The sequence below is a fragment of the Chelonia mydas genome, chromosome 1, assembly GCF_015237465.2.
Source record: "Chelonia mydas isolate rCheMyd1 chromosome 1, rCheMyd1.pri.v2, whole genome shotgun sequence".
Lineage (NCBI taxonomy): Eukaryota > Metazoa > Chordata > Testudines > Cheloniidae > Chelonia > Chelonia mydas.
Window position 1 is genome coordinate 253,647,195 of NC_057849.1, and position 23,964 is coordinate 253,671,158.

A 23,964-nucleotide genomic window follows, 5' to 3' on the forward strand; every position below is an offset into this window, starting at 1 on the left:
AGTGCCTTATTTCTAGTTTGGATTTGTCTAGTTTCAGCTTCCAGACACTGGATCTTGTTATGCCTTTGTCTGCTGATATTAAAGAGCCCTGTACTATCATAAATTATTTCTCCACATAGGTACTAATAGGCTGTGATCAAGTCACTTCTTAACCTTCTTTCTGTTAACCTAAACAGATTGAGCTTTTTTAGTTAAGATGTGTTTTTCAATTCTTGTAGCAGCTTTTTTCTGGGCCCTCTCTAATTTCCCAACGTTCTTTTAAAGACATGGCCACTAGATAGGGACACGGTATACCAATAATGGTCTTACTACCATTTTATACAAAGGTAATATCACCTCCCTACTACTTCTCAATATTCTCGTGCTTGTACACTCAAGGATTCCATTTGCTCTCTTAGTCCCTACATTATACAGTGAGTTCATGTTCAGTTGGTTATCCATCATGACCCCTAAATGTTTTTCTGGTTCACAGCCTTCCAAGATGCAGGATGGGGAACTGTATGTGTAACCTGTGTTTCTAGTCCCTACATGTATGACCTGCAATTAGCAGTATTAAAATGCATGTTCATGCATATTTTATTAAACCTTATGCTTCAGGTCTTAAACCAAATCTGTAATTACTAGGGATTAGAAGGTTTCTTGCCCCTTCCTCTGAAGCATCTGGATCTGACTACTATCAGAGACAGGATACTGGGCTAAATGGACCTTGATCGTGATTCAGTCTGGCAATTCCTATTCTTGTTATCTGTATAAACGTCTTACCTTTTTTAATCCTGCTAAGCTCTAAGCCTGAATGATACCTTGTGGCAATTATTTCCACAAAATAATTGTGTTTTGTGAAAAAGTATTTTCTACTATCAGTTTTGAATTTTCCACCTCTCAATTTTATTGAATGTCCTCTTCCTAAGTATCCATTTTATTTTAGTCACTCAAGGCTTGGTTCTTGGTTTCATGGTCTCATCTTTCCATTAAAAGGGTAGGGGGAAGTAACTGATTCATGATTTGGTGCCAGGAATGTATGCATGACACTAAGCATTCAAGGTCAAAAGTGGCCTGATGTAACTTCAGTTGTAATACTGTTTCTCTCCTACTGTTTTTTACAACATAAACTGCTCCACACATTTTAAACTCTACAACGAGGAACCACCTTCCTCTGTAAGACATGCAGTGTTGGAGACCCAGTCTGTGAAAACAACAAATGTATTAATTGAAACCTCATGTTTGTGTCTAGCACAATTCAGGATCATTTGTGAGTGCAGCTTGTTTACTGCTGTCTTCCAGTTGTTTGCTGGACAGTTCACTGCACATGAAGACATATGAGATCAATCTGTGGCGTCAGACAAACTGAATGAATTGCAAGTACATACAGTCATGAGATATTATTTAGAAGGGATGGTCACTGGTGCATGGCTTGTATTCCAAATGTAAATAACTCCTTTGTACAAAGATGGGGTTGGACTTAACCAATCAGTCATAAGTGCAGAAAAGCTATAAGGAGTGTTCTCCCAGTGTACCACTGATGACAGCCTCTTGCTAGGAATGCTCTAGCCGTTACTATCAGGGATAAAGAATAAAAGTCCTTCCTACAACGGGATAAAAGTCCTTCTAGACAGTAGCGCTTAGCTCAGTTTTGCTTGTGTGCTTCACTCTGGAGCACTTCCTGATAAAACAGGATTGGGTCATTATTACAGTAACAAAGATGGACAGAGGTTGTAGGTCAGAGGCCAGGGTTAGAGAACATAGGATATAAACTTGTAATGGCAATCGAAAGAGACGGATCTGTGTAAGAGGGATGATCATCTGAAAACTCAGCGAAAAGAACACCATTGTGAACCCCCATGTGCTCAGGCAACAGGTTCCCCACCCCAGGTCACTGAACGTACTAAGTCCAAAATATTTATTTGCATAATGTAGGATGCAAAGCAGTTCAAATTATTGTTATATGTTATTGCTGTAGGGTCGATGGATGTCTGGCCACTCCAACTTGCTTCATTGAGCTCTATTTTAAATGCCAGATTGAACTCTGCAAAGAATGGGCACAGTAACCCCCATCTTAATCTATTACACAAGGTCCCCCACGCTGATCAGTGCATCCAAGGGCAAGGTCCAAATGTACTGTGGTATTAGGAGACTTATGGTCTATGCTCTCCCCCTCCAGAGCTAACCTAATGAGGAGAAATGGGAGTTAGTGTCCAACTTTCTTGCTCTCTGGGAGGATTCTTTCTCACTCAGATTCCCTCTGTGAAAATGTGAGGATGTTGCCTTGAGAACCAGGCAAACAGGCTATAGGGGTAAGCGATGTGAATGAGGCATCCTCAGATGCAAAAAACCCAAATAAATCCAGCAATTTACACCTTTCAAACAACAGAATAATTTGTTGCTACAGAATTCATTCCACTACACGACTAATGAAAATCAGATGGTGAAGGATGCTAGATCACACATCCATCAGTACTCTATACCATTCTTATTATTTGAAGCATGTTGCCGTTTCATTTTCCCTATACTCCCTCTCACCCCACTTTAATTTAAATGGACTTGATTGATCTTTGTTTTAAACCTTTTTAAACTGTCTCCAACAAAGAAAGCAAATCCATTGTGGGTAACTGGCTCTCCTGTGCCCTACTCCCAGATGGGGAGGCATGAAGGTAACGGATAATACTCCCCACTCCTGGATACCAAAATACAAAGGAGTGAAGAAAACAGAACCTGCCTCACTCCACAGACTTGAGACCCTTTCTTTGTCCTTTTTCGTAGTGTCAATGCTAGATGAATTCCACATGGACAAACTGCTAATGCATATGAGAAGGAACCTGCTGGTACCTTACGCAGTTGCCATTAGTTACTAGTGTGTCAGGATACTGAAATGAAGTGTAAAGTATCTAACACAAAAGATTTTAGATCTGCCTTTTTTTGGTGTCATTGGGTGCAGAATACTCTGGTGCTGGTGCATCCTGACTCTCACCATCCAACAGAGCTCTGATTTTTATCCTTGGCCAATCAGCTACCTCTCAACATGGTGTAGATCACACTGTTTTGGTGTCCAGTGCTTACCCTGGGTAGGCAGGGATGGCCGTGGGGGGTACTGCTCGGACTGCACCGTATACTGTTCGTCCTCGGCCCCTCAGGTGTGCTCCCCGGAACGCAGCTGCTGTGGTGGCTGCAGTTGGGTAGGGGAAGCCTGGAACTGTAAAGACAGATAAGGAGAAAGATGAGAGGGATCAGAATTCCTGCCCAATTCAAAACTATCTGTTTTAAACAAAAATAATACAATAGGCGCCAGAGTTATGGGATGTTCCGCATCTGTCCGGCAAAGGGGCATACTTACAGCCCCATAGAAAGAATGTACCTCCTGCTGCACCACGACCCAGAAGGAGAGAGGGGCTGCAGAGAGGCCTGGCATGCAAGGGGTTAATGTTGTGTCATGCCTTGCTCATTGCAAACGTGGTACAATTTCCCTCCACCCCCATTTCTGACACTGCCGTGCAGTCTGGTTAGAAAGAGCCCGAGAAGCACAGAGAGTTGCTACCAATATAGCAGGCGACTCTTCTACGTTTGGATGTGGCTCTTTGAAATAATTCAGCATAAGCCCCTTAAATCAGTCAATTGTCCTCTTCCCTTCCCCCCTTGGCTATCCCCTCCCTCCCCATGTTCAATTTAAAGCCAGAAAGACAGGATAAACCCCCATGTAAGGCAGCAGAAATTCCCCATTAAGTGCCAGTTTACCGAGAGCCCATCATCTTCTAGCAAAAGTGACCAGCAACCGGTTCCATGTGTATTGGGCCCTGTTTTATTACACTTCATGCTGGAGTAAACTGGCTTGGGGCAAATTAGGTCAAAATCTCAGAGGCAGCTACAGACAATGCAATAACAGATACCCAGAAGGAGCCAGTCGCAAGGCACAAATTCAACCCAAGGTGCTTCCAGGCGCATGCCACTAGGGGGCTTGCAGTCGACTCGCAGTTTAGCAGCTTGTATAATATGTACTTTGGGGATTTGTCTGTTTGGTTTCTTTGGTTTTGAAGTACAAGCAGTGGCACTCTCTTCACACTCCCCTCCCTCCTGCTCTGCACCTTCCTTATCATTTCAGAAGCCCCAGTCAAAAGCAAGCATGGAAATGCAATGCAAGATGAAACGGTCATAGCCGCTGCCCAGCGTGGGGGCTCTGGCTGGTGGCAAATCTGTCCCCAGCAAAACCCATCCTTTCAAGTATATATCATACAGGCTGGAGAGAAGAGGGCTAACAGATCATTGTTTACTCAAGCACAGTAACAATACAGGGGCCAATTGGGGCTACTTACTGATTAAAGGAATGTAAGTGTTAATACCCCCCCTTCCTGACAGGGGCACTGCGGCGTCATTGCCCAGCGAGACATCTGCTTGAAAGCTGGATGCTAATTTAGTTTTAAAAAGAATAAAAAATGTAAAAAGGTTATAAAGAAACAGCAGACTGTGAACACAAACAAACACCACTGCAGTTAAATAGCAGAAATGGAAGTGTCTACTTAAGTTCTACCTGCGTATAACTCGGGACCGTACACTGCTCCAACCACAGGGCTCAATTTCCAACCTGAAAGAACAAAGATGGCAATGAGTGCTGAAGTCCATACCAGGAAAAACAGTGGAAAGGGTGTGGGAGGAAAATGAGCCTTGCATGTGAAACTCAGCTTTAGGCACTTCTCCCATTACTGCTTCCACCGAGGTCCCTGTGCTTTTGAACAGAGGCAAACTACCTTTCCTAATGCCAGTGTCCAGATATAGACTATTATATGGGAGGTATAAGCAGAACACTAGCTGATCCACTGCATAGTAACCTCTGGTGTAAGCTATAAGAAACAAAACTGAGCAGAAAGCCAACTGCCTTATACATATATTCACTACAATCTCCATAGTTGGCCCACAAGACGCATTCTCTGTGTGAATCTTCCTGTCAGTTCTTATTATTCTATATGTTCATTGGGAATCTTGAAGATTCTAACTATGTCTAAACCACTGGCTCAATCGGTGATCTCAGGCAAGTCACTTAATATCCCAATGTCTCAAATACACTAGCTATGATATTTACTGGAGTGTCACTAAAGACAGCATGGCAATTGAATGGAGATTTCCCAGGTAACTGAATCACACAGAATATGTTGCACAAAAGTATTTCAAACAAACAAGTTTGTTCATTCCACATTTTCTCTTCTCAGTTTTATTTATATTTTGCTGCTTTCTCCATGTTGCATCCCCCAGATGCAATCTTTCCCAGAGAATCATTTAATATAATCTGTACAATGGGCAAGTACTGAAAATCATCAACACAAATACACAAGAGAGCAATGGTTAAATAAGCAAATAATGAACCCGGTGAAAAGCCTGCCATTGTAGAATGGACATGAACTGAGGCACTTTTCCCAAGTGAGCAGAGCTGGAAAACCTGTTTGTCTCCACCGATACAAACCAAAAAGGGAAGAGAACTGGGATTAGGGTGGGCCCTTTAAAATGATCTGGTCTGATTTCCACAGAAAAGTCTTTACTTTTCAGGGCAGTCCTCATCTATTTACTTAGTAATCATGCAAGTTTTACTAATAAATATCACATATCTTTCCTCCACAGGAGTCCTATGAAACTTACCACACTTTAACTACTCAGCCCCATCTTTGAGGTCTTACAAATCACCTTTCTGGTGTGATTTGATCACAGCCCACCAATGTCACTACTTAATATGCTGGGGTGTAATGCTGAATGATGTAATGCACACCCTCTTTGCAGCACTGGGCGTATTACCTGTGCACTGCCAACTTTGTGAGCAAGAGATTAAGATGATGGGTGCTAAGATAAGAACCTGGATAGACAGACATGGATTTTAATTCCCAAACCTAGTCTCTCTCACATGGCAGTGAAAAGCACTAACTAGTACACTCATAAACTGCCCAAATACCATACACCTTTACATTATTTTAACGTAGACTTTATGGGTTGACAAACCAAAAGGATGCTCCTGCCAGTCACCCTGGTCTACATGTCATTACCATGTAACTCTATACATTCTCTGTCCCTATTCACTGAGTAACACAGCACAACCACTTTGCACTTCCATAGTGACTTCCCACCACAGGATTTCAAAGCTCTTTACAAACATTTATTGAGCCTCACCACACTTGGGAAACTGACACATACACAAATTAAGCGACTTGCCCAAGGGTACATAGTAAATCTGTAGACGAGGCAAGAATAGGACCCAGATCTTCTGATTTCCAATCTTCTGTTTTAACCACCAACCCATGCTCTCTCACTATCTACTGTATGTTTAACTTGAAACTGCACAGAAGCTGTTTGGGAACCTTTTCAGTGCAACTGGGGACCATTCACTATGTCCCAGGACAACTTTGTGTACCTCAGTCTGTCCCAGGACAACTTTGTAAACTCCACGTTTCATTTCACTGGGGGGTGAGATTTAAAATATACAGCTTCCTGTATAATGGTGCTCAGTTCTCATAACGCAACATGTGCACTGTATAATAAGAATATTGCTGTTTCTATACTATGCTACATAGAGTTGCTGCAGAGAGATTGGTAGACAACAGACCCAAGACTTCTAATCAAGACAGAGTTCTTCACTCCACAAAACAGCTGAGTAATTCCTTATTCAAGTTCCTTGGAAAACTGTTGACAATAGGCAAGTTCTGTGAAAGAAACTGTTTGGTGCCCCAGCTTTCCTGGTTGCAAGGAGAGTTATATTTACAGCTAAAAGTAAGGCCCAGATTATTTTAAAAATGCGTTCCTAAAGGTGGGTTCCTAAATCCACAATTAAGCATCTAAATAAGTGGCCTGAGTTTCAAAGGTGCTGAGCAGCCAGAGATCCCACTGTAGTCAAGGAACAATGAGACCTTGTAATAAGGTCTTGAATTTGAGGCTGTAGAGTTTGTCATCACACCTGAAACCTTTCAGGTTAGGATTAGTGCAAACATTCTCTCTTACCATTTGCATATGGCGTGACCATCTTCTTATTGGTCATCACTCGCGCTGTTGCATTATTCACCTAAAAGTAAGAAAGGGGCGGGGGAGGAGAGGGAAGGAAGCACAAGACGTTAGGGAAAATTACAACTTCCTCTCCAATATCACATACCCTATACATCCTTGAGCAAAGAAATCAAACAGCTACTTTTATAAAAATGTAAGATAATTTAAATTACTATTAGAAGTTGTCATTTAATTGTAAACATTACAGCTAATTGTGGCACTTTATGCATTTAAACAAAAGGCCAACGAGAGTAAAGTTGGGATTCTCAGACATCCTGCCACCACTAAAGCACACTGGGTATCTGCAGCTCACCAGTTGGATGGGCAAAAAGCTTATCTCAGTCCCACTGGAGTGGTAAGGATGGTGATCTCTGCAGCTGAGGCAGAGGACAAACAAAGCAGGTGATGAATAAACTAGCTTCTTTTAGAAGCCCACCATTAAAATGTGCTAGACCACAAACATCACAGACAAACAGGTCTTCACGAAGAAAAGTAATCTGGATTCCAGTTGTCTTGGATTTAATCTCTCTAGGCCAAGAGAGACTTTTGGAATCCTATGAGACATTGGCCTTCAACCTCGTTTCAAGATGCCCTTGGGTTACTCCTTTTTTTATCTCCGATTTAAAAATTCTCACAAAAATCTGCTAAAATAAAATGCAGGGGTGTAGATGGGTCTCCTGGTTTCACTGTACCCTCCACCCTCATTACAGAGCTCCGTATAGTTCCAAGCATTCTGAGTGCTACAGCAAGTGGGTGTTACAGCAGAGGTGGTGCTGATAAAGAAAGGATGGATGGGGTTTGAAAGCCAAGTTACTGCAGCCCTGTGTCAGACACAGCCTCAGAGTTCTTGCAAGGAGGGTGAAGCTTCTTAGCAGGAATCAATGATCTGTCAAAATCTTAGGCCAGAATGGAACTGAGAGGCCAGAGGAATGAAAGAAGCCTGCCTTAAGGAACCCTTTGGGATTTATGGAGTGGTGAGCCTGTGCAGGCGAGGGGAGCCTGGAACCACATTTACTCTAGTTTTGGCCCAAAAACAATATAAACATTACACATTTAAAAAAGAAAGAATGGGAAACAACAATGATGAGACTGAGAGCATGCAGTTAAACACACACAGATAAAAGAAAGGGAAAAAAAACAATTGATTGGGGGGGAAGGGAGGAGAAGAGAGGGTCTCACAGACAATCATTAAGATGGAGCCAGTGCCTGAAATCAGCTGCTACAGCAAAGTGCAACACAAGCACTTAAAGGAAAAATTGCCAGAACCAATCAGAAACCACCAGTCAGCAAAGAGAGACCAACAGCTGCATTTAACGGAGTAAAGAAATAAACTGGGGAGGGAGGGCATGTGGGGGAGGGGCGCATAGAAAGAGAAAGAGAGAACAAACAATCACAGCTACAAATAGGTCTGGGAAAGACAGAGCAAGAGAAAGAAGGGGCAGGAGAGAAAGAGGAGGGGATGGGTGCATTAATAAAAACCAGCCAAACTGGAGTTCAGTAACTCTGAGTAAGATGTGCAAGGGGAAATCACCATGAAGTCAGTAATCAAACAGCTCAGACTGCTACAAAACGATACGTACATCCAAAGTCCAGGCGGCATTACTCAACAGCATTGAAAATAAAAGAGGGGAAAAGGGAAAGGAGGCGGGTGGGGACAACAAGTCAAATCACATTTTGTAGTGTTAATGTGAGATGGCAGATGGATTTTTTCTTTCTTATTTAATTTTGTTTTTGTAACTTTAAGAAAAAATTTAAAAATACAAGCTTCTTCTCCAGTGCTTTTGTTTCACTTACCGCCAACTCGTACCATCGCCAGCATTGTGTATAGTTACCATGGAAAGAGTGAGTCAAGTGAAGGGCCCTAAACGCTAAACCATCGAAAAGGGAAATAAAAAAAACAAAAACAAAAAAAAAAAGCAAAATATGCAGACATCTTACTCAAAACGGCGGCTTTTATGTTTAATATTTTTTAATATTTAGTACTTTTTTTTTGTTGTTGTTGTAAAGAAAGAGGGAGAAGGGGAAGGGGCCAGTTAGCCTTCAACAAGGTGGAACAGAAAATTGGTGAGCACCATGCAATGGCCTCATATGTAGCTACTTTGGCCAGCCACTTAACCCTTCTATTGAGAGCTCTCCTTACAGGAAGTTTTAAGAGTTAACTTTAATTGACTGCAGACAGATCAAGAAGGCAGCAATAGCAGCCCAATTAGTGCCTCTTCCCCTCTACCCTGCCCTCAATATCAGCTCACACTCATATGAAGGAGAACTGGCCTCTGAGGAAAGAGGATACTTGCTGGCCCCCTGCTTTATTGTCAGACACAGAGTTAGAAATCAGACAGTACTTTTTTAGTTACTTTTGTTCAGGCCTGATAACAAACAGGAAATCGGAGCCTCACAAACTGAAGCAAAGGAAAATCAAGACAGCAGAAGGGCAAAAATTTGGAGTGGGTGGGAAACAAACTTAAAAAAAAAAAAAGAAAGAAAGAAAAAGAAAAATATTCAAATCAATCAAAGATTTTTTTGGGAGGGGATGTCACTTTTGTACACTTCAGTGCAGTGGGGTGAAGGACACAGAGACACAAACACACGCACACACAAGACGGGGATCCAAATGTGAAATAAGTGAGGCAAGACACAAAAAAGAAATAAAAAGAATAAATATAAAGAAGAAATTGAATTACTGAAGACATGCACCTCGATTTTACGGCCCTCTACCACGGTGCCGTGTAATTTCTCCCTGGCCCTGTCTGCATCAGCACTATTCTCGAAAGTTACGAACCCGAATCCCTGCATGCAGCGGGAGAAGGGGGGAAAACATGCACATCATTATATATTGAAATACTGATCTCTAGGTAAATAGAGAAAAAATATCACAGTATGAAATTGACATCAGCACAACTCAGCAATACTCTCCTAGAGTCACATAGTTGGTTCATGCATGTTTCATAAATAAAAGAAATTCAATTCAATAAAATAAAGGAATTTTAATCAGAATATTAAATAATAATAATAAAATAATAATAAATAATAATAATAATAATGAAAAGAAAATGTAAAAGCAATTGAGGCCAGACCAAAAAAGAAGTACAAAGTTACTCGAGACAAATTTTCTTAAAGGTAAATCCTAGGCCCTACTCTATTCTGATGTAGAGAAGCTGGTGAAGCCCAAGCTGGACATTTCACGCCATTGCCAATTAATGCCTGTGCTATTTTGTGGACCTTTATTTGGTATTGCAAGGCACCTGCTAGTTTCAACAGTCTCTTGCAAGAGAGAGGTGTGGGTTAAGGATTGGGCAGCAGGAATTCCTGTGTTCTGATCCTGGCTCCTACATTGACACCACTGTAGCTGTGGGCAAGTCACCCTCTTTGCTTCACTTTTCTCATCCGTAAAATTGGTACAATAATAATATTTACCTACCTCAGATAATTGTTGTGAGGATTAGATGTTTGTAAAGCCCAGTGTAAGGTCTCCAGGGCAGAGATCATGTCTACCTCTATGCCTAGGACAGGCCCCTGATGCTAACTCAGACTTCTAGGCAGTACCAAAATATAAACATGTAAAGCACTATATATTATTGTCAGAAAAAAGCAGTGTAAAATTTTCCCTCTGTGACTGCCATATCAAATCTATATAGCATAATAAGTATGAACGAGATTTCTATGTGCATTAATGTCATAGGCCAAGACAAGATTTAGCTGGCGTCCCCTATCTAACAGCTGCCTCCCTCCTAACTCAGTTACATACCTAGACCACTATTTTAACAATTCCTACTTCAAAGGGGTATCCCGGTTTCTTCTCAACTGTGTGTAGAGACAAGTGGGACCACTAGGTGGGCTTGAACTCTGAAGCTGGAGAAGAATGGTTTTACATTGGCCTGTTGGCAGGGGAACCGGAACAATTTATATAGTGGGGGTGCTGAGGGTCACTGAACCAAACTGTAAACTCTGTAGATGATAGAAACCACTTCAAGCCAGCACCTATGCCTATTAGGGTAACTATGGTGGCCCAAGGGCTATTATAACATCTCCTTACATGCAAAGCCCTTGGCCTACTTAGCCCAGGCCACCCTGAACACACATACAGAATCTCTTTCCTAAGAAGTCTCCACTCATTCAATCATAAAACAGTACAGTGTATGACGTCACACTGAATCCTATGGGGATGAACTGCACTGTCACACGGATGTACTAACATGACTAAATGAACTAGGAATTTAACTAGCAGCAAATGATACATTCTAACAGACAGCTCTGATGATTTGGACATTTTTAATATGAAAGTCTAGTGGTCAGGGACCAAGGTGTAAATTTCATCTCAGATGGCTTTTAAGATCTTTTATGAACAGGAGAGGGGTAAATAGTTTCTGTGGCTTGGTATAAAATGAACACCAGTTGTGTACATACAGTAATCTGTGCTGGAACCACCCTGGGGAGCAGAGAGAACAAAGCTTGTGTTTGATTTAATGGAAACAATTATATTAAATAGAGACCCAGGTAATGTGAGTGATGTAAGACTATGTCTCTGCAGGGAAAAGGCATCTCGGCTCTGCAGCCCCCTTCCTCAACACACGGGCTGAAGTGGAGTAGCAGCATCTTGATTTCTAAACAGGCTTAATGGCAAGAGGCTAGTGAGCCATCATTTTACAAGAGCTTTTCAAGGTTTTATAATGAGAACCTTATAAGGTTTGAGCCATTTGCCATTCCAGTAGCCTTGTGCATAGTAGCCCTTATCCTTCACAACTGGACTTCCAGTACAAAATCCTTTTACATTTGTAAAGCAGGGTTTTTTTTTGGCAGTGTTGGTTGTTTTTTTGTTTTAAGATCAAGAAAAAAAATCATAGTTAATGATTAAATTGTTACGCTAGCTTCTGTAAGAGAATCTCATGTCTCCTCTTACCCCAGGAATCTAAACTTCCAGCCAATTACATTTTCCTGGTTAATAAAAAATAACAAACTATATGACTAACAAATGTCTCCCTTTTCAAAGCAGTTTGAAAGTGTGTTGCTGAAATGAGTCAAATTTAGACCACATGGGGGGCAGAATCAGGGATGACAAATTAGTCTGAATTGATAAAACCCTCTTGAACCTTGGCTCAGACATGCTGGAGCTGAGCTGGCTGCCAAGGGAGGATAGACCATAGGTTGCCTTTAAAGGCAACTTGTGAAGGTGGGAAAGTTATGGTTGTGCCCCTCTTTGCTCCTTTATGGTGTATAAAGGCAGCCTGAAAATTTGTTGTAAAAAAGTTAAAAATAAAAACTTGCTTTTTCATTAAAAACATCTGTAATTATCTGTCCTGGAGTTTATGAAGAGAAGAGAATTGAAGAAATTATGACATCATAAATTACATAAAACTGAGCAACGGGGAAAAGGGATTTTTATGGCTTGTCTATACACAAACTGGAACCAAAATAACTACACTGGTTTTACTTCTAGACAGTGTAAATCTGCATGGGGACACTTATTTTGGAATAAGAGTACCCTATTTCAAATGAACTTAAGTAAAAACAAATTTGAAACCAACAACTTATATCAAACTGGGGCACTCATTCTAAAATGAATGCCCACAAACAGACTTGCACCAAAATAACTAAAGGTATGAATTAAAACGGATTTAGTTATTTTGGTTCCAGTTTATGTACAGACAAGCCCTCAGACTGTATCCCTCTGTTGACACCTATTTAATTCCAATACCCAATTAACACTTTGGAGTATGGATGGTGTTAAAGATTCAACACCTATGCACCCTCCATTAAAGTGTGAGACCACATAAAGCACATCTGAGCCTTCCAACTAGTACTCCAGAGGCAACTTCTGTTGGTCCAATAAAAAATATTATCTCGCCCACCCTGTCTCTCTAATACCCTGGGACCAACATGGCTACAACACTGCCTACAACTACTAGTCCAGTAAAACTAGACCAGACGTACCTGACATTACTACTATTTCTAAGGTTTAAAAAAAAAAAAAAAACTTGCAAAATTTTTATTTTCTTCATTTGTTTTAAAAATTTCCATGTGGGAGAAAAAAAAAGGCACAAAACTGATTTTTAAAAATCCTTTCTAAAAAAGGTGACCTACAAAAGAATGGAGATTATTTTGTACCTAAATACATTTATAACAGTCTTCTTTTTCCCTCCCTGGTAATTTCTGCTCACACCCAAGACTGTCTGCTTTACAAAACAATACTTGTTTCAAGCAAAAAATATTTGCTAACCTGGATCCACAATGGGCAAAGGCTCTCCTTACCTCAGTAGGCAGAGGGCCAGATCCAGGGAGGATACAGGCCTGGGTCAAGAGAGATCTAGGGTTTTCTAAATATTACAAGCAGACTAAGTTTAATAGGACTGTTATGGCTTTCCACCCCAAAGTCAACCTTGCCAGTAGCTCAACCACCAGTAGGAAATAAGATCAAGCTTAGACAGTACTGGGTACCCCCAAAGAAACCTCTCTGCAACATTTGAGCAATCTGCAGCCCAACAGTATCCCTCTCTTTTTCCCCAAAGGCTTGTTTGAGGGCCCTGAAGAAACCGAGTAACTGTCACCCTTTTAGTCTGGCCTCAGATTCTGCAATAAATAACAAGCAACAGGATGAGCGGTGTAAAAAAATAGATAGGTAGAGATATATAGTCTTTGAATGTTTCCATCTCTGAAGAATGAGAAAGAAAATTTACCATGTGACCGTAAAGGGAGAAATCAAAAGCAGACGGTTCTCCTGGGTGTGGCCAGAACACAGAAATTAAAACAAAACAAAAAATAAAACAACAAAAAACAGAAAATAAAAACCAAAGGAAACTAAACCAGTCCCTTGAAATCCATGCATTGTTAACTCTTTGTTTTCCACTGTGCTTAGAACATTCACCTGAGCAGCAGTAATTTTGTCTTGTGTTGCTAGAACACAAAGCCTCTGAAGGGCATTTCCTTAATTTGCTGCTACATTCAAAAATTAATTTTTACCAAAAATAAGTTGTTTTTCTGAAAATAAACCCTCTTTATAGATACAGTCAAGACACAGAAGCATAGAGACATGGCCAGGAAAGTCCAGCAGTATGGGCTGTCTGCTTCCAAGGCTTTAGGAAAGATTAGGGGACCTTTCACCTTCCTCCATAATCCACCTGAGATGAGTGATTGGAATGCACCAACAGCAACAGAGCAGGAGATTCAGAAACAAGCACACACTGTTTAAAGAGTGGACGCACATTCCCAAAACCCTGCAGGAGGAGTACGGTAGAACTTCTGGTCAGTAAGGAAAATCAAACTAAGGGCTTGTCTACAAGCAGAGTTGCACTTAGGTGTGATTTTAAATGGATTTAGTTAAACCAGTACACAAATGGCTGTGTGAACTCTCTTATTTTGTTTTACGCCAGACTTTGCTCAGTTTCTCTCAAATTGATTATGAATTGGTTTAAACTAAGCTGAAATTAGTTACTGGTAAGCTGAAATAAAAGTGTGCACACCAGGGTTTGTCCGGGTTCAAGACTGTGTGTGGACAAGGCCTAAAATTGTAGACAACTAGGGGGAAAGATCTTGGCTACATCTCTTTCATTCTAAGTAATTACTAAGGACCTTGCTGACAAAAGAAAGTGGCAATGATTTAACTTGTCTGTTTTTAAACCAATTTAGTTAAATCAATACAAACCTGTGTGGACACACTTATTTCAGTTTAGTAAGAAAATAATAATGCACTATGTCTACGCTGGCACTTTGTCGGTGAAACCTTTGTCAGTCAGAAAAAAACACACCCCTGACTGACAAAGGTTCCACCGACAAAAGCGCTGTCTGGACAGCGCTATGTTGGTGGGAGACGCTCTCCCACTGACATCACTACCACCATTTGTTAGGGGTGGTTTAATTATGCAAGCAGAAGAGCTCTCTCTTGCCAGCATAGAGCAGCTACACAGGAGACCTTACAGTGGCGCAGCTGTAGCAGTACTGCTGTGAGGTCTGCAGTGTAGACATAGCCTTAGTGACTTATTTTGATTTACTTTAAATTGACTTAAACCAACATAAGAGTGTCCACACATCTTTTGCACTGGTTTAACTAAATGGGTTTAAAATTACAGCTTTAGTTAAATGGGTGCAACTTTCTTGTTTAGTCAAGCCCTAAGCTAGTGTGCAACCATATTTTTAAAAAACAGGAGTGTGCTTTCTGCAACTATGCTGGGCTATATAAGTTGTATGAACAGCGTGAGATTCTCCTACCCCCGCCCCCTGCTTTCAAGGGCATAGCAAGCAGTAGGGATGGGTGTCTGCTCTACCAGTGTTTTGAAGCTGTTCCTTGTCTTTTATCATAAGGGTGAGATAGCCTCCACTTGGGCTGCTGCTGCTGACAGACCAATTCTGAGCCTGGAGTGTGGGCAATATTATGATTTTGAATATATGAATTCTGGTGTGGTGCTTCAAGAGGTAAGGAGCTTGATTTTCTTTTCTTAGTTTGTTTTGTAGGTGCACTAATTGTTTCTTCACTCGGGTTTCCCTCTTAAGATTCAGGGTTTGGATGCGGTCCAGCAAAAGGTCTGAAGAGGTGATGTCACCCATCCTCACCTCTAGCAGTGAGGCTCCAGGAGATGTGTTTCAGTCCTTGGGGAAAGAAGAGGTGATGACTGGGTGCTGGAGCAGTGTGTGAAAGTAAGAGGATTTACTTGGGGATAACAGAGGAAATGAGAGAGAGATTTGCACATGAGTGTCCTTTAAGTAATCATCCCTTTTTGGTTTCTCTGGTTTAGATCTCAGGAATGTAGGAGATGCTGTTGCTGCAGCACAGACTGCCATGGCAACCCTCAGTACAGGAAGTCCATAAAGGGTGGGTGGATGTATCAGCGTGCCTGCTAACTACCTCTGCCTGTTTTCTGCATGAATTGCCATAGGCCAGAACAAAATTTACAGAACGTGTATGATATTTTACAAAATGTTAAAATGAAACATACAACTACACGGGGGGCTTGAGTGGTGCTGAGCAGAGCCCAGTGTGAATTAAATCGCTTTGTGAACCAGAACCCTGTAATCGAATACTTGGCCAGTAGCCTAGGTCACCATAGTAGTAGTGTGCCCTAAGGACAGCTAGCAGCTAAAAGTGGAACTCTATAGATGTGATCGATGTATATTTCTCCAACAAGCCACAATCCCTTTTGCGGTTAAGCCCCATTGGATTTACTCCTGTGGATACTACCTTCTCTCCCATAAGAAGTTCAGAACACTCTTCAGGACACAGGGCTAACTCCTTTTTGATGGGTCTGCGTTTCCCCCATAAAAGGCAGTGGGGGACAACATCATTTACATAATTCTAAAATCAATGGCATGTGAGATCTGTACTAAAACTGAACACTTTAATATTTTTTGTAAATGATTCCCTCATCAGCCAATCAGCAGCCAGGATTCCTGGTTCAGAAGCAGTCTTATTTTGTTATCATCATGTGCACAGTTCTGAATGCTGCATCTTGAATGGCTGATGAAGAGAAAAGCACTAAGTTTCCTTCTGGTATAATGTTCCGTTATAACTTTTGGGAACAGGAAATGGGGGGAGCAAGTCTCAATTAAAATTCTATGGTTAAACTAATATGCAGATGGCATTAACTCTGCAAACACACACAGCTGTACAGCTGGTATACTAATGTTGGGACATCTACTAGAAGAGGTGGCTCCTCCAACAGGTGGAGCATCGTATACCCTCCCTACTCTGGATATATTCTGTCCTTGGTTCACTAAAATGCATGGTGAATTGGGGATGGGAGTGTTGTACCATTTACATGAACTAGAACTTTAATGATAAGCTGTGGGGAATCAAAAACAAACAGCTAGTTTCCTTGGGAACAAAAAAATCCCATTTAAGGGAAATCTGAAGTCATTCTGTTTGGCAAGCTGAAAACCACAAGAAAACCAAGAGGCCTTACGACAGGTTTCAAAGTAGCAGCCATGTTAGTCTGTATCCGCAAAAAGAAAAGGAGTACTTGTGGCACCTTAGAGACTAAATAAATAAATAAATTTGTTAGTCTCTAAGGTGCCACAAGAGGCCTTATAACATTCATTTATGCTTTCGAATGGGTACCAGCACAGCATCAGTGTAAAGACCACCAGAGGCAACAGTGTCATTCTATATAGTCCCAATCAGAGGAGCACTCTGATTAGTTTGGAATCCAAATCATGTGACTAGAGGAAACCACCAGGTGACTTGGAACTAATTCATCCCACCCCACACTTCAGAAAGTCAACAATGCAATTTTTTAAGATAAGTAACACAATCCAGTTGTTGTGCTGTAACTGTATTGTTCAGGACTCAGTTAGTGTATTTCTCAGGTGTTCAGGGGCCACAATCACTTGCCCTGTTGAGTACAATTCCTCTCAGAATGTATAAAAAAATCACCCATCTAAGTGAATTAATGATGCAGAAAGAAAAGTTATCAGTTCATCTCAGGTGGATCCAAAAGGAAGGATATAAGTTGCACATTTTCTCAAATCCCTACATTTACCAACCTTGGAGCAATTTCTGGCAGAGAACCTCTGCCATCATTAGACAGGGACAAGAGCTGCTCAGACCATGGAAGAGTTTCCCATCACACACTGGGTGCGGGCAAAACCAAGGGTATTTGGGATTTACCTTTATACCTTAAATATTTACCAAACACACATACAAGCTACACCCTTTAGGAACTCTGGGAAGGGGAGGGGAGCACTGAGAACACAGCACAAGGCAGGCAGCAGGAGCATCTGCTTTCAGATTCCCAAGAGAGAGGAGGAGGAGAAGAGAGAGGTTTCATATAATTAGATTACAAAGGAAACCACAGGGCAGGAGAAATGCATTCAGATTTTTAATTTATTTCAAATTTTATTTGGGGGGGGGGGAACCCAAGAGTGAGTAAGGGGCCTCCAGAAAGATCCATTTCCTTTGCTTCACCATCAGGTCACCAAATTGTTGTTTTTACATTATAGCGTGAATACCAGGTGGTTCGTGCAGCTATACCCCACTCAGTAACACTTGGGCTTCCCATTTTCACACTAAGTAGGAATAAGTTTGGCATTTTTAAAAAACAGTAATAATTACTTTGGGTAGAGCAGGATGCAAACTACCATGAACAAATATTCTTTGGGTGTATTCTGGGTCCCATCTCTGAAACAGCAAGCATCAGTTTTGCAACTACTCATTGCTATGAAGTTGACAAACAGCAATAGGAAACTGGATATCCAGAATATTATGTCTTTGGGTTGTTTTCATTTTTAAAATATTTACTAAGAATCCAGGGCAAAATTCTGCAAAAAACTCTTCAGCAAAACATGGGTTTTGTTTTAACTGAAAATCAGAAGCCTTGGGCTCATTTATCTTCTTGCACAGCTAGTGTTCATAATCAGAATTCAAGGATTCACAGAAAATCCCCTATGTTAATATTGTTGAAATGGGAAAGGGCAGGTGTGGGTGTTTAATACAGGGCTGGGGGAGGAGATGGGGTGTGTATGGAGGTGGAAAGGCATATAGAACTGTAAAGCACAAATACTGTGGGGGAAGAGGTATACAGCTCTGCAGTTTTTTTGACAGGTCAGTTAGGGTTTTTTTTGTTTTGTTTTGTTTTTAAGTGATTACATTCAGAAAAAGCAGAGATTTTGCTAGAGGCTGTTCACAACACCCAAGAGAAATGACTAAAATCAAGGATAATTCACAGACAGCTCTGGCCTACAAACAGAAAAACTGTGCAGAGCAGAATAAATATTTACAGTTTCAGCCATAGCTGAATGTTTCTGGTAAAAGCATGTAGGGTTTACTGTATCTATAAAGAGAAAGAAAACTCCCAAACTAAACTATCCAGAAACCTATTTAACTAGACTGGATTATAAAACACACAGAATGGGCAAAAATGGGTGGAGTGGTGCGCTGTTGGGAGTGGGGAGTGAATCTTGGTTCTTTTAGATATAAAACAACCCCTTGCCTGGATTCCAGAGAATACATGGAGAGTTTAAGGAATTTTAAAATGCAATTTAGGGAACACAGGTGAGAATTTGTAGAGAACCTTGTATATCAGTATATTGCCGAAGGAGCAGTGAGGCTGCATAGTGCTGTGAACTTCAAACCCAAGGGAAAGGCAGGGATTTAAAAATATAAACTGCTTAGCTGGCTTGCATCTCCGAAATCTCATGTGAGAGAGGAAATTTTCATTTTTAATTGAAAATGGGAATCGTAGCACTGATTAAGTCAAGCATAGTATAGACATGCACTGTGCAAGCTTCCCCCACAGAGCTCTGCCAATGCACCTTGATCCTGACCTGCAACACTCCCTGCTATTCCAGTGCTGGACCTCCTGGGCAGAGAGAGAATCACATCAATTTGTCATTGTGATGATCTTGGTTATGAGATGAGACCCAACTGCCAGTTAGGACAAAGAGCCCTGAAATTCACTACATTTGACCTGAGCAGCATTTGAAGCCTGGACTCCAGAGAGGTAAATTAGCATCAATGCTGAACAAAACCTCCCTTTTGATGCATCTTAAAGGTGAAAATAGTTGCGCAAATAGAAATTCAATGGGGAAGGGTTCATATTGGGGGAAATTGTGGGTACTTAATTTAAGCATTAGATGTCTCTGTCAAGAAAGGCCAGTATGTCTCACAACGGCCTATTAAGTTTTCAAAGGTGAGGAAAAAATTCCTTGCATATGTGAGATATTCCAGTTACTCTAAATAAGCACTTTTTTATGTAATAAAAACCATTTTATGGATATCTACATAACACATAGCGTCATCGTGTCTTGCCTTCCCCAGAGAACACCACATTGCTCTGCAGTGAAGAGGGTTCAAATGACTCCCTCCTTCCTCACAGGGTTGGGGAACCTGATCTCTCATTATAGAGAGGAATGTTTGGGAGCATTTGGATGTGCTCCCCAGAATTGGCCATGCTCAGATTCTGGAGTTAGAAGAAGCAGGAGAGAGTCCCAGAAATAGCTTCTCCATTCCCGCCCCCATCATACCAGGTCCTCCTGATCTCCGCAGAGCATGTTATCTGGCCAATGAACTGCCTATTTCTCTGTGCAAGCAAAACAACAAGAGAAACTGGATATAGAAACAGGACTTACCTTGGAGCCACGTTCATTAAAGATTATCTCTACATCAAGGATTTTGCCGAACTGCTGCAGAGAGACAAGAGAAGAAAGATTTATTCCTTGCTAGCCACTTTCCCTCTCTCTATTTTTGTCCTCTTTACACATGAAAGAAGGGAGGTGGGAATCCTTCCATTTCTGACTCAGAAGTGAGAGCACTAAATCCCAGGGACAACCCTAGGGTTGCCCCAATTCTCTGGGGCCCTCAAACTCTCTCTCGGTCACAGGCCCATTGGTTTCTCTTGACTTTTTTCTTCTTTCAGACTGTACTTCCAGAACAGTTTTATGGTCTTGTCCTCACTCATATTTTCAACAATCTCCCTCCTCTCCCATTCTACTGTTTCCCCTCAGACTAGCAACACCTCCCAAATGTAGTCACATCTTGCCATCTGCCTCCTCCTGAAAGGGCTGCGACAAAGAGAAAGTGAATTTTAATCCTACTTCTCTGAAGAGGATAATCACACAGGACTCCTATACTTGGGAATCATCTCCCTGCATAAGACAGATAGGAACTTCCTAAACTCTTAGCTATTTTCAGGTTTGGCAACCATAAAATGTTCAATAGTCATAAGTAAGAAATAGGAAATATTGTAGGAAATAATGAGCTTGAAATTTTTTTAAAAGATTAAATCATGTTTTTAACTCCCCCGCCCACCCTCAAGGCATGTGAGAGAGACCATCAGTGTTGCTAACGCTCGCACATTTATCACGAGTAACACGATTTTGGCCCCTGCGGCAGGAACTCTCTCCAGAGGGCTCACCTGAGATCAGGGCGGTGCAGTACAAATTCACGTGCTAACTAGTACAAATGATAACGATAAGTGCAATGTGGGAGTTGGAACTGGGATGCACTAAATTATATTTACACACACTCTCTGATGACTTCCAGGGGAAAGGCACTGTAGCTCATTAGCAAAGCCCTAAGGCATCCAGTCCTCCAGAAATACTAATGTTACACTTCTAGAATGAGGCTTGCTTTCTGAAACGTTTATTAAATCAATATCTGACCTCCCAGGAACATACAAAGGCTGGGTCTTCCACTGTGTGGATACAGGCAATATCTCTTACACAATGCTCTCAAACACACACGACAGTAAAAGTGCTCTCCCCATCTTGTCCTTTAAGGGACAGCTCAGATCAACCAAAATACAAACACCAAAAATGCAATAAAAACAAACAAACATCCAAACTCACTTCTGAATATAATGTTTTGGCATATTAAGTAATTCTCACAATTACAGTCATTCCAGGGTCCTTACATTAACTATATATTGTATTGAAAAATTCTCCTGAATAACCATTACATTCCAAAAATGTCAAAAAAAGTTACTGTTGCAAAATCAGTCACTCAAAAGTTAGGAAATGCCAGAACTAAGTTGGCCTGTATAACTTTAATTCAGCCCCCTTGTGCATATACATTATGATTCAGTCTAATTATGTGATCTCTTACTGTTTTTTCCACAGGACCCTTGCCTCATTCAGCCTGGTAGTTAATGAGGCTGTTGTCTATATGACCCATCTCATTTGTTGCAGAGTTAGAAGGTATCTAGTGAATTTTCTTGGTACCCAATTTGAGAGACCTGGGGACAGATTTGCAGAAGTGTTGAGAACTCACAACAGCAAGAGAAGGTGATTGGAGCTGTGCTTTGAACATATAAAGTGATGTAAAAATGCCAGGTACCCTTAAAAATCAGGCCTTAGGTGTCTCAACTTGTGCACACGAAATTAGTGGATATTTCTGACAATTTTAGACCTTTCTCTCTCTGTGCCAGTTTCCCATCTGTAAAATGGGGATGAAAACACAACTTCACTCTACAAGGGTGTTGTGAAGATAAATTCATTAATGTTTGTGAAACACATAGATAGTGTGGTGAATTCACAATAGGAATGGGCATGAGGAAATTAATTTTGTATTCACTGCAAAGTTTGGGTGTGTGTTAAATAAGGCTTGGGCTATACACTGAAGGAAGAAGACAAAAATATTTAACAACTCCCCATTCATTGGGCAATGTCCACCATTTTGAGCACTGAATAAGGCAGGGGTGCTTTGGAAAAATGTGTAATTAATTAGGGTTGCCAACTTTCTAGTCTCACAAAACAGAACACCCTAGCCCTACCCCTTCTCCGAGGCCCCGCCCCCACACACTACATTCCCCCTCCCTCAATGTCTTGCTCTCCCCCACCCTCACCCACTTTCACTGGACTGGGGCAGGGGGTTGGGGTGCAAGAGGGGGTGAGGGCTCTAACTGGGGGTGCAGGCTCCAGGGTGGGGCCAGAACTGAGGGGTTCAGGGTGTGGGAGGGGGCTCTGGGTGGGGGCAGGGATTTGGGGTGCGGGAGGGGGTGCAGGCTCTGGGGTAGGACTGGAGATGAGAAGTTTGGGGTGCAGGAGGGGGCTCCAGGCTGGGGGGTGAGGCCAAGAGAGCTGGAGTGCAATAGAGCTGGAGTATGGGATGGGGCTGTGGGTTGAGGCAGAGGGTTGGGGTGTAGGAAGGGGTGAGGACTCTGGGGTGGGGCCGTGGATGAGGGGTTCAGGGTGTGTGAGGGGACTCTGGGCTGGGGTAGTGGGTTGGGGGGGGTGAGGACTCTGGGCTAGGGTGCAGGAGGGGCCTCCGGGTTTAGGGGGTCTCAGGGGCTGGGGTGTGGGCTTACCTCCAGCAGCTCCCAGACAGCGGCACAGCGGGTGGGGGGGCGCTAAAGCAGGCTACCAGCCTGCCCTGTCACTGTGCTGTGCGACCCCCAGAAGCAGCCAGCAGGTCCAGCTCCTAGGCGGAGGGGCCAGGAGACTCCACGCGCAGCTCTCACCCGCAGGCACCGCGCCCCCCAGCTCCCATTGGCCAGGAACCAACAGTGCTCGGGGCAGAAGCAGCGCATGGAGCCCCAAGCCCACCGCCTAGGAGCCGGCCCTACTGGCCAGTTCTGGGGCACAGCGTGGTGACAGCCAGGATAGATAGGGACTAGCCTGCCCTTGCGCTGCAGCACCTCTGACCGGATTTTTAATGGCCCGGTCAGCAGTGTTGACCGGAGCTGCCAGGGTCCCTTTTCAACCAGGTGTTCCAGTCGAACACCCTAGAATTAATCAGGAGAAAGATGAGATATATGCTTTGCCAGAGGGTTTCACAGCTATTTATTGATGGCATAGAAATGTAGTGACTCAGGTATCCAGGGTTCAAATTACAAGTTCTGGAGGGAAGCATACACTAAATAGCTATAAACACTTCTGCCCCCACCTTCACCCCTAGGTTCTGCACCCATCCATGTCCCCCGGTCCTACCCTCTTCCATGCCTCTAACTATACACCCTCACCCTATGGTTCCTTGCCCCCTTCACTCTCCCCAAACTCCTGCTCCTCAGCCCTCTGCATTCCAGTCAGGCTGTTTCTTCCTCCTCCACACTGCCTGGACGCTGGTGCAGGAGGGAGGACAAAGAACAGCACCACTGGCTCCTGGGAACTAGGAGGCACCATTGAAAGAGAATTGCAGCTCAGCTGCTGTAATCCTGGGATGGATTGCAGAATAGATGGAATCTTCAGAAAAATTTATCTGCCAGCAGCTGACAAGTGCTTACTGAGCTTGCATAAACTGCAGTTTCCAGAGGCCTATAACTTGGCCCAGGTTGGGAGGATTTTCAAGAGGATGGCAAAAGACATCTCTGACACTTGCACAACACCCCCTGCCAAATTTCAAGTCCCTGCTCCAGATATACCACAAAATGGTTGTAAGAATTTTGTAATATGGGCAATACAACATATTTTTCCTGAATCTCATTTTTGGAAACAACTACACCATTTTAGCTGAAACTTTCACAAAAATTCAGGCAGTCACCCAGCCTACATGGTAAAAGTTTTGCAAAGTTATAAGCAACTGAAAATAGGGTCTTATACTGG

General features: G+C 42.3%; 1 protein-coding gene across 15 annotated transcripts in view; it reads right to left on the minus strand.

Annotated features, from left to right (window-relative positions):
- The window catches only part of RBFOX2 (RNA binding fox-1 homolog 2), a 251,317-nt gene that overhangs the window by 20,931 nt on the left and 206,422 nt on the right, over positions 1-23,964 (minus strand). For 11 of the 15 annotated variants that reach the window (XR_005222667.2, XM_043542681.1, XM_037880631.2 and 8 more), the window contains 6 exons: positions 20,056-20,109; positions 9,700-9,792; positions 6,964-7,024; positions 4,517-4,570; positions 4,302-4,394; positions 3,055-3,187 (listed from right to left, as the gene is read on the minus strand). Coding sequence is in view for 14 of the 15 variants with exons in the window: in XM_043542681.1 (XP_043398616.1) it covers positions 3,055-3,187; positions 4,302-4,394; positions 4,517-4,570; positions 6,964-7,024; positions 9,700-9,792; positions 20,056-20,109 (488 nt within the window). In the remaining variant the exon portion in view is untranslated. The remainder of the gene's footprint in view (positions 1-3,054; positions 3,188-4,301; positions 4,395-4,516; positions 4,571-6,963; positions 7,025-9,699; positions 9,793-20,055; positions 20,110-23,964) is intronic. The other 4 variants (XM_037880645.2, XM_043542679.1, XM_037880649.2 and 1 more) reach the window with 3 other exon arrangements.